At 54.7% G+C, this 10,942-nt stretch overlaps 1 protein-coding gene across 1 annotated transcript; it reads left to right on the forward strand.

Annotated features, from left to right (window-relative positions):
* The first annotated feature begins 4,435 nt into the window (after positions 1-4,435).
* Positions 4,436-10,703, forward strand: IGBP1 (immunoglobulin binding protein 1). The gene is made up of 6 exons (XM_086619505.1): positions 4,436-4,623; positions 4,801-5,106; positions 7,530-7,725; positions 8,731-8,816; positions 9,796-9,908; positions 10,179-10,703. Exons 1-6 carry the CDS (start codon positions 4,436-4,438, stop codon positions 10,325-10,327), a joined length of 1,038 nt encoding a protein of 345 aa, XP_086475631.1. The 3' UTR covers positions 10,328-10,703.
* Positions 10,704-10,942: the final 239 nt, after the last annotated feature.

The raw sequence follows: 10,942 nt of genomic DNA on the forward strand, positions 1-10,942 counted from the left end.
CCTTCACCCCACCTGTGCTAGCACAAGCACCCTCCGAGGTGAAAGGTGGAAGACGCAGACCCTGACATCCCTCTCTGGGAATGAGTGTCCCCGGAGCTGAATTCTCCATGGCCATGGCAAAAGTCTTTCACTTTCTGGTGCTGTGAGCTGACATGGGAGAGATGGCTGTGGAAACGGCTCGTGCATTGAAGAAAACCATCCCTCTCCATGAAATGTGGTGAGAACCAGGCAGAGGGTTTGCTCTGAAAAGCCTCCTCTTCGTTACTGCTTGGCTTTTAATTTGGATTTAAAAGGAGTAACGCTGGTATGAATGTGATTGTTCCCTGCTGGTTAGGCTTGTGCAGACAATGAAGTCTGGAGAAAGGAGAGTGATTTTCATGGACTCTTTTGACTTTGCTGCTAATGCACTAATCTATTTTTTTTCCTTTTATTTCTTTATTCATTGAGGGATGCTGCATAACTGTACTGCTGTAAATATTTGGGGGATGTTGCTTTGACCTTTGGGACGGTTGGTGCCTACTCTATCACACCGCAAGACACAAACATGAGTAAAAATGCTTGTATTTAAGGAAAAACCCTTGCATCTCTGTTCTCCTTTATTTCTGGGGTGTCTGACAATATCATGATGCCTTAAGGATGACAAACAATAATAGGGATTGTCCTTATGGGGATCTTTAGCGAGGGACAGGGACAAATCAACATAGGTGAGTAACAGCCATAAGACCAGAGGGGGAACCAGGCTGAAGACTGGGCGTAGCTTGAGCAGTTGCAGCAATGTGTGAGGTTCAGAGGGGAAGCAGTCTTCTGTCCCTTCTCCTAGGCTGGGCAGGCTGGCATCCCTTCCAGCTCTGAACCCTGTATTCCAGCAAGTTGCTCAATCAGAGTGAAAAAGTCCCAGATACTGCAGGTTTGTAGCATACTCGTCACATCCGTGGGGGCCAGGAGGAGCGGGGTGGCATTTCTGAGCACCCTGGTCTCCCTTCACCAGCCCATAATTCTCCCTCTCGCTTGCTTAAACTCATCCACGTTCAGTGTGGGTGGCATCGCAGAGGCTGCTCACGGTGGACTTTTCAGACTGCCTTTCTGCTGGTGAGAGAAGGTGCCGTGGCCACCTTGTTGAATCCTGGCATGGTGATGGCATCTTCCCTTTGGGCATCCCTGGAGACACTGCCTCCAAGGGCCGTCAGAAAGCGAGTTAAGGCAGGGAGGGAGCTGCAGAACAGTCTCCCCTCCAGAGCAGAAGCTGACGTGGGCCCGTGAGCCACCGTGGGGCTACCACCCAGCTGGGCTTTTCCAGGAGCATCCTCCCACCAGCCCAGAACTTGGGCCACACAGATTTTGAGGACTTTCTCAGCTTGCGTATGTGCCAGCTGTGACCGCTGTGCGTGTGCTGTGTGGTGGAGGAAGGAGTTTCCAGGCATGCTGCAGTCTGGCTGGAGCAGCACTCGTGTGCTGGAGGATGACATGCAGAAGCTCTAACATCATCCAGGAAGACTGGATGTATGTGTAATGTGCTGCAGCTCCTGGGAAGCACCGGGCAGGCCTTCTGGATGTGCATGGCCAGATGTTCTACACATGTGTGCTAAATGCAGTACACAGCGGCGGTAGGTTTTACTACCTGTACGATGGGAAGTACATGGGCACGTTCCATGTCTGGAGGTGGAAATGTGAGAACCCTCCAGAAGCTGAGGCTGATCCCTAGACATTGACTTCACGCTGAAAACCTTCCACTGAGACACCTGGCAGAACTGGGGAGTGGGAGAGGCCAACCCCCAGCTTGCCAGCGCTCCGGGAACTCAACCTTTTCCCACGCAGTGGGACTAATCACAGCTACGATTCTACAGTCTCCAGCTTGAGGCTCATTGCGGTGCGACCAGGAGCTTGCTGGGTGAACAGACCTTCCAAAGAATCATTTCTTTTCCGCTTGCGTTGAGAACATTAGCTCTGAGATTAGAAGGGGCAGCTCAGAAGACCATGTCCCACCAGGTGGACCTCGGAGAACAACACGTGCAGCTACGTGCTGTAGCTGCGCTGGGGCTGGCGAGCGGATTCCAGGCTCCTACAGTGTAACTGAAACCCATTCTTGACCAGTTAGGACAGCAGATAAAAACAGGGGGCTGATCAACTTCTTAGCAAGGAGATTCAGGAGCTTTCAACCAGCTAACAAGCTGACTCACTTGGCTCTCAGAGGCAAAGCCTTCTCTGTCTCAAAGGAAACCGAGCCTCTCCCGGATTTCCTGCTCTCTCCATCTAGCTTGCCTGGCGAGCTGGGATAAGGTGCTGCTCAAGGCCTGTCCTGTGCTGCCCCTGGCAGTCTGGGGCTGCAGATTGTCACTGCCTCACCCAGCACCCCCCAGTTTTAAGGGGAGGGAGGTGGGCTGAGATCTGGTGCTCCATCATCAGCCTTTTCATAACGACTTGGCGAGCAAGCCCATGAGCCCGCCCAGCTTGCTCGGAGAGGTGAAGACCCCCAAGGAGAATGCCCTAAGGAGATGTTTGCTAAAGATCAAACTGGGATATCCTACGGAAAGGTGAGCTGTGAACTGCTCAGTGTCTGTGGGTAACACAAAGGATAACAGAGCACCAGAGGGGCTCGCTCTAGCAGCCTCTTTCGCTCCGACCCTCCAAAGTGCTGTTGGAATGTTCGGTCTCAGCGGCCACAGGGCGTGATGACGTTTGCTGCAGCGGATACGGAGCGGGAGGGTGCAGGATTGAGAGTTGTAGTGCTCGGAGGAAAGTGAAGTGGTTGCGATTGTTGGAGATGCCGAAGCATCTTCTGCTAGTGAAGAACAAACAGCTGCAGATTGCTGGCCCCATCCCACTTCCAATCATTATTCTAATTAACTTTCCCACCGCCGGACACAGCGTCGTTCTTCCCCTGCTGCCTGGTGTGCTGGAACAGCACGGGATGGCACAGCCGACTCCTGGCATACCCCACACATGCCCTTTGCAGCCCGAGGAAAGCGGTCACTGGGCGAGAGGGTGATGGGACAGGGACCCACTGCAGGGTGCTCAGGGCACGGGGAAGAGGAGCCTAATCCCGCAGCGCTGCTGGTTTCCAGGAGTAATGTTTTACGGAGCTATCTCGCATGAGTATGAGGAAAACAGTAAATCGTAAACCGACTCCTTCTCGGAGCGTGTTGGGCCTGAATGGTTATTGCACCATAGACATCTGCCACATCTGGGTCGCCCACCTGTGCTTCCAAGGGACCAACAGCAGTTCCTAAAATCTTTAACCCCTACCTGCCTGCTTAAATCTCAGAGATACAGCACGAAGGGACTTGGGAGCTACATCAAAAAGAACAGAGAAAGGCTGCTTGTCTTCCTTTTGTTCTAGAAAGGACAGCGAGAGAACAGCAGCAGGCACGGCACTTCGATAAGCAAACGCAGCGCCGTGCGGCAGAGCGTTGGCACTGCCCATTGGCTGCCAGAAGCAGGTCCCGGGCTGTGATGGAAAAGTCTTCTGCAGCACCAGGCTGCGCCGAGCCCAGCTGGGTCCTGGGGCCGAAAAGCACCTCGGCTTTCGCAAGAGCACCCTGTGTGCCACCTGCCACCCCAGCCCGAGGGCCTGCCCCAGCACACATTCCTTTCGTGACCTTCTGTGTCTGCCTGGGACCGCCCGGGGTTCTGCCAGCGTGGCGGGATGCCACGGCCACCACGGCCCGGCTCGGCTGGCGCAGCTGCACAAAGCAAGTGCGGCCGGGGCAGGGGCCGGGCACCCTGCAGTGTGCCAGCACGGGGGGCAGGGGCTGGGGCCAGGCACCCTGCAGTGTGCCAGCACGGGGCCAGGGGCAGGGGCCGGGCACCCTGCAGTGTGCCAGCACGGGCCAGGGGCAGGGGCCGGGCACCCTGCAGCAGTGCCACCCTGCAGCAGTGCCCACAGCAGTGCCACCCTGCAGCAGTGCCACCCTGCAGCAGTGCCCGCAGCAATGCCACCCCGCAGCGGTGCCAGCACAGTGCCCGCACGGGGCCGGGGCAGAGCCGCGCTGGCAACGGGCTCCTCGGGGCGGCACTGACCGCACCGACAGCTCACGGCTCCGGAGCCCTTGCGGTACCCGGTGCCCCTCATGCCCGGCGCGTCCTTTCCTAGGGGCACACGCACGTTTCCTGCCCCTTTATCCAATTATTCCCTTTCTCGCTTGTTTATCGGCCCCCGGCAGGCTCGGGGGGGGGGGGCTATGCGTCAGGCAGGAACTAGCAGCACAAACTGGGAGCACTGGACGCACGGGAGGGCGCACAGCCCCGCCGAACCCCGTACGAGCCACACCGCCCGCTCGCCCGGTGCCACCGGGTGGACCGGCCCGGAGGGCGGCGGGCCCGCCCCTCCCAACATGGCGGCCCCCCCGCGTCCGGGCGGCCCCTCCGCCCTCACCAAGATGGCGGCGGGGGCGGGGTCTCCCCCGGAAGTGGTGCGGCGGGGCCTTCCGGGCGCAGCATGGCGGAGGGGGCGGGCGGGCCGCCGCGGCTGGCGGAGCTGCTGGCGGCGGGCCGGCGGCTGTGGGAGGAGGTGGAGAGCGGCGCCGAGCCGTCCTCGGGGGCTGCGGCCGTGCAGGACAAGGTGCGGCAAGGGCTGGACGCGCTGCAGAGGGCGGCCGCCATGGTGGCGCAGCTGGACCTGTTCAGGTGAGCGGAGGGCGGGATGGGCCGGGATGGGCCGAGCCGGTGGCGGGGCCCGGGCGGGCATGGGGGGCTCCAGCGGGGCTGTGCGGGGCCCTCCGCCGCCTCCCCACGGTCTCCCCGGCCCGCCGCGGGGCCCGGTCGGAGCGGAGCGGGAAGGCCCGTGTGTCCGTCCCCCTGCAGCGAGAACGAGGAGCTGGAGGAGATCGCCTCGGCCGACTTGAAGTACCTGCTGCTGCCCGCCTGGCTGGGCGCCCTGACGCTCCGGCAGGTCGACCCGAGCAGGAGGCTGGAGCACCTGGAGAGCGCTCGGGCTCAGTTCTGGCGCTTCCTGAAGCTGTGCAGGAGCTACGGGCTGGGCAGCTTCCCCCTGCCACCCGCCGCGCCCCTGCCCGAGGAGGACACCGAGAGCCCGGCCCCGGAGGGCCCTGCTGCTGCCCGGGCCAGCCTGGTGGCCATGGCGTCGAGCAGGCAAGCCAAAATCGAAAGGTAGGCTCTGGCGTTGCTTACAGGCTTCGGGGGGTCAGGTCAAGAGAAGGGGAGAGCCTAAGGCAGCGTGAGATTGTGCAGACAGGCACTGTCGGGAAAGAACAGGTTCCTTTGGCACTGGAATGCTTGAATTCCTTTTAAGATAGAATCATGGAATGGTTTGGGTTGGAAGGGACCTCAAAGATCATCCAGTTCCACCCCCCCTGCCATGGGCAGGGACACCCTCCACCACACCAGGTTGCCCAAAGCCTCATCCAACCTGGCCTTGAACACTTCCAGGGATGGGGCAGCCACAGCTTCTCTGGGCAACCTGTTCCAGTGCCTCACCGCCCTCAGAGGGAAGAATTTCTTCCTTAAATCCAATCTAAATCTCCCCTCTTTCAGTTTAAATCCCTTTCCCCTTGTCCTGTCACTACACGCCCTTGTAAAAAGTCCCTCTCCAGCTTTCCTGTAGCCCCTTTAGGTACTGGAAGGCTGCAATAAGATCACCCTAGAGCCTTCTCTTCTCCAGGCTGAACAGCCCCAACTCTCTCAGCCTGTCTCCATAGCAGAGGTGCTTCAGACCTCGGATCATCTTCGTGGCCTCCTCTGGACTTGCTCCAGCAGCTCCATGTCCTTCTTGTGTTGGGGACTCCAGAGCTGAACGCAGTATTCCAGGATGTGCACCACGTAACGGTGTTGGGTTGTGCGCAGACTGGAGAGATGCATTCCTGTCTGTAGCTTTTAGTCTTTGAAGAAAAACTGCACAGAAACTCTTAGGATTAGTTCTTTAATCACTGCTGATTGCAAAAGGCCGCCTGTGTTGGAAGCTTCCTACCAACGTGCTCGTTAGGTCCTTGACAAAGAGGTGGTTGGTGCCTTCGTTGGGGATTTTGGCGATTGAGTTGTTGCTTATCGTGGCAGCACTGACAGGCCCAAGCTGGACTGGGGAGCTGTTTAAACTGCATGAACACAAAAACATCATTACATTCCAGCAAGTAACCTAGCTGAGATGGGTTGGGGTGCTGGAATACATGGAGGCCCGTGGGCTCAGCGCAGCCTTTCCAGCCGGGGTGGCTTTCCAGCAGCTCAGAGCCGCACAGCACCACCGGAGGGAGCTTTGTGGGCGCTGCAGGTGGGGCTGGAGTGACACGGGACTACCCTCTCGCTGAGGGTTTGTGTTTGTCTGTGCCCTGGCTTCTGCTCAGAGACACACGCAAGGCGCCTGCGCTGAGTTCTGTCGCAGGCAGGTCAGTGCTTGGTCAGGGCGAGACGTCGCAATTGTATTTGCTCTCCGTAAAACGCCCAGACTGCCTGAGCAAACTTTCCCAAGGCAGCTGTATCATCACACCAGCTCAGACCTGTCTTGTCCCAGCTGCCTTGAGCTCTGCTCTCTGAACGAGCAGGCGCTGCGGCATCCCGGGGAGCAGGCTGAGGTTGCAGCAGCCAGCTGAAGAGGAGTGATCCCGCTGTGGAGCGCAAAGACGGACGGGAAGGGAGTGGTTTGTCTGGCTTCCCTGCAGGACAGAGCTGGGCGGTCCGGAGCTCAGCCAAGATGTGGTTTTGGGGCTTCTCTGCGGAGCACTTGTGGACGAGTTTGGTTTTTAGAACAACTCTTGTATGCTCCTTGTCCCTTCAGCTCCTGTAGGTTTCTGATCCTTGGTTCCTACTGCTTGTTCTTCAGGTGGCCCTGTAACTGAAGGAAGTGGGACACAAGGATTTAGCCTGGAAGGGTATTTTATAGGTAGTTCCCCCCTTTAATCTAGTTCCTGAAAAGGTAAAAAAACCCAGAAAGCCAAAATTATATTAAACTCCCCTTCAAATACCTGAGACAGAAATTGGAGAAGTGCTCTAATCTGCCTTTAAGCTGCCCCTTGGTATTTATGTCATACAGAAGCAACTCAAAATAGCTATTACGTTGGCTTCCTCTGTGAAGGAGCCAGTGAGTTAAAGTCCTGGTTTCTCCAGGGTATTAACATTGCCAGGCTTGCCCAATTTTACCTGGGAGGCTTAATTTTCAAGAATTGCTCAGCTTTTAGAAGAAAAAGGTAATTGAGGGAAGCACCTCTGAATTTAAACTGTCTTCTTAAAGCTGCTTCTAACAGACAGGAGGTACTTAAATTACAACGATAACCCATCACAACGTCCCTTTCTGTATGCAGTTCTCTTTCTAAGTACATGAAATCGTGTTAAACCTCCTACAAAGAGTAGTAAAGATCCTCTGTAATGTCTAAATTTGAGTTGACAGATGGAAGTGATGAGGAGGATGGGAGGAAAAGATTTTGGTGCTACGTGTATGTACATAGCTGTGCATTTTCAAAGACTTTTTTAAGCAGGTCAGAACTCTTCTGGTTTCTGTAGTTTTCATTTGTCAAAAACCTTCTGCTGTCTTAAAAAGGCTTAAAATGTCTTAAAACAATCTCATTTTGTTCTCTTTGAGACAGATACAAGCAGAAGAAGGAGCTGGAGAACAGGCTGGCCTCTATGAGCACCTTTGTGGAGAGCGGGCAAGCAGATGAGGATCAGATACGGGAATTTTACATACTGCAGATCCAGAAATGGATCAACACCAGCCTTGAGGAAATTGAGAGTATTGACCTAGAAATGGTCATCCTGAGGAGCAGAGGTACAGCGAAACAGGTACGGGATCTCTCCTGCACTGCAGGTCCTGTGGGCTGTGGGTAGTTCGACTCGATGATAGACACTGTTGCAGATAAATGAACCTCCAAGGGATTCAGCAGCAGAGTTTCATAAGTTCTATTCTGTGAATTTTCTATTGAAATTTAGCTCAGTGGCAGCACGAGCAGATGGGGCTTGTTTGGGTTCTGAATGGGCAGCGGTCTGATTTTTGGACTCGGCACCGTTTGCTGCTCCCACATGTTCTAGACAGCCGTGGCTTGTGAAGTGCTGGAGCCTTGAGCACCAGAGCTCAATGGCCTGCGTGTGGAGGCTTTTCTCCACTTGCTGGGTTCGGCCAGACCCTTAATTGTAAAGAACTCAGCACATTTGTAAATTAAAAGAAGATCCTTGTGATTTCCTTCAAGCCTACACTTCTGGTCCACAGAGTGTCCAGGTGTTAGAGAAAGAAACGCCCATTCTCAGTGCCGAAGGGTTCTTGTGGACCCACAGTTCCTGTGCAGAACAGTGTTTCTGGGCTTTATGTTACTCACCTGAGGTGCCTGTCTAGAGATAAAAAACCATAATGTGCTGACACAGACCATAGTGCAACGTTGTTGGCACGGCCGGCTGGTCCAGTTGGTTACTGGTGCTGCTGAACTCTGCTCTCCCTGGGTGATGTCATGGGGAATGGTGGGCTCTGCTTGCTGCAGAGTGCACTGCTCTTGATCCCTGGCACAGATGAGCTCTGTTTCGTGCTTTGAGCTGAGCTGGTTTAGCTCTGTCAGCTTTCTGCTTTGATCAGAGTGGGTGTAACAAAGGCACAAAGAGAAGTGATTTGTGGAAGCTCACAGATGGAGTTGATGATTTAAACTGGATTAAAGCCTGAATTGTCCATCTTGGGATGTTGCTCTGACAGCAGAGGCGTTTCTCTTCTACAAGACCTTTAATAACTTGTTTGGGGTGGGAAGCAGAGAAAGGGAGTTCTCGTTTATGCGATTATCTTGTGACTATTGTTTGCATCTCCAGTCTTCAGCACCACCACACGGCGCTTCTCGGCAAGTCAGGACTCCACTGAAACCTTTCATTCTCACCCGGGATGCTGCTCAGGCTAAGTATGTCGTTTTCTTGTTATTTGAACACGCTGTGAGGCAGTTCTCTGTTCTCCTGTCAAGCCTAAGATACTCTCTCAAAGGCAGAAAACCGGTCAGGACCTTCCGACAGCGTCCAAGATGACATACGTTGTGGCTCTGGGCAGGGGATGGGGAGCACACCTAAGGCATTTCTTGAACTTTCTCTGGTTTCTTCTGTCATCAGCGTGCCACGGTGTCTTGGCTAATGCTGTTTCCACCTGCTGGGATGGCAGGAGAGGAGGTGGTGTTAAGTAAATGTTGCTGTGTTAGTTTCTAGGCCACGTGCTCGCTGTTTGGTAAGCTGTGGAGAGGCAAGGCTTGCCTGCCCCTCTAACCTCTCTGTGATAGAACAGATTGTTTTTCGCTGTTAAAATAAAGAGCCGAGCAGTGAAAAGCACGTGTAGGCACTTAACCTGGTGTCAGCTCTGGGGGATTTCAGGGAATTCCAATACATGATCTTAGGGGCTGGGAGGATGTGACACCTACCAGAGGATCGTCAGTCGCAATGATGCAGTTTTTAGCTGTAAGGCTTTCCCTGGGCTATCAAGATCTTAGCACTTTGTGGCACTGTGAGATTCTTGGAAGGAATATGGCAGCAAAAGCACAAAATGGGATAGAAACCACATTTCTTCTCATGCTTTTGATATTATTTGCCCTGAGCTTTCCATATGTCTATTTAGCCAATCCGCACCTAATTGAGTTCCCGGGGGTCTCCTTGGCAACCTGTGCCTGCACAGGGTGTTCTCCTTTGGGCTGGAGAAGTGATTCAAGGTCTTTGGACTAGAAGAGCCCTCACCTCTCTAAACCAGCAGGATAAACTCTTTGACAGCCGTTACGGCGAGGTTCCTGGCAATCTGTTGCTGAAGGCCCAGGCTGTAGATGTACATTTGTTTTGAAGTCGTCCATGTTTCTGCTCGTTCGTAGCGATGTGAAGTGCCTCTTTGTCTGTCTCTTCCTGCAGAGTGTTTGGTGCTGGATACCCCGGCCTGCCCACTATGACCGTGGATGACTGGTACGAGCAGCGCAGAAGGCAAGGAGTTGTGTCCGGTCAGAGCGTGCCTCAGAGGACAGCAGGTACAGAGTGGCAAGGCAAAGGTGGGAATATTCAGGAAGTCGCTTGAGGAGGAGGGTGAATGGGGATGTGTTCAGGGTGTAAAACATCCACTGACTGAGGGAGAGGAAGAGCTGACTTCATTAGGCTGTGAGAACAACTGGGTTGCTGGGCTGCTCCTGGGCAATTCCACTTTCTGTCTGGACTGGCTCCTGGCAGAGCTTCTGCTTTGAGAACTTGACTGGAGATCTCCCACTGTCTTACTGCCCCTCACTCCTGTTCTTGACTTTCAGCAGGTATAGCTGATGACGAGCTGCAGAAGCAGCAGCAGGAGAAAAAAGAGGAGGAGGATGATGAGGAAGCCCTTCAAAAAGCTCGGAACTGGGATGACTGGAAAGATACACACCCAAGAGGCTACGGCAACCGGCAGAACGTGGGCTGATGCTCTCACTGCAGAGGGAGCAGGGCCTGGAAATGCTGTAAGAATTGCCTGTGTCCTGGAGATGTAGGAGTAAATACACTGTACATACGCAGAGGCATCCGTGGCTTCCTTGCGAGGCGCCGGAGTCAGAGGAGTCAACGTGACAGTTGGGTTTGCATTAAATGTGGGACTGAGTGAACTGGTCACGTGCAGTGACACCACAGAGCTCTCCTCGGCTGGAGCTCTTTCCCAGGGTCAGACTGCCTCTGTCCTCCCAGTCAGAGGGAGTCCTGGAAAGAAAAGTACATGAATTTGGAAACTGCTCTTTGTATCGTGGGTGGATGTATTTATTTTTTTCCCTATATTTTAAGCAAAATAAAATCTCTTGTCCTGCCTAGTTCTTGCTGTGGAAAATCCCTTGCTCGTTGTCCTGGGCCCCTCCAGAGCAAGTCTGTAGGGCTGGTTTCCAGCAGCCGAGGGAGTTGGGGGTGTCAGATGGCCGTGGTTTTTGGCCAAGGCTTTTGGACACACCAGCTTGCGTTCACCTGAGCAGGGAGGTCTGTGTGCAGCCAGGGGTTCCGGTGGCCTTTCCGCAGGCTCATCCCGCCGTTCCTCCCTGAGCGGGCGGACTGAAGT

The sequence above is a fragment of the Tauraco erythrolophus genome, chromosome 13, assembly GCF_009769465.1.
Source record: "Tauraco erythrolophus isolate bTauEry1 chromosome 13, bTauEry1.pri, whole genome shotgun sequence".
Classification (NCBI taxonomy): domain Eukaryota; kingdom Metazoa; phylum Chordata; class Aves; order Musophagiformes; family Musophagidae; genus Tauraco; species Tauraco erythrolophus.

Bases quoted from the DNA above. Each gene is read 5' to 3' on its own strand.
- IGBP1 (XM_086619505.1), top strand. From the start codon at position 4,436: ATGGCGGAGGGGGCGGGCGGGCCGCCGCGGCTGGCGGAGCTGCTGGCG. The intron at 4,624-4,800 runs GTGAGCGGAGGG...GTCCCCCTGCAG, and splicing joins GCGCAGCTGGACCTGTTCAG to CGAGAACGAGGAGCTGGAGG. The intron at 5,107-7,529 runs GTAGGCTCTGGC...TCTTTGAGACAG, and splicing joins AGGCAAGCCAAAATCGAAAG to ATACAAGCAGAAGAAGGAGC.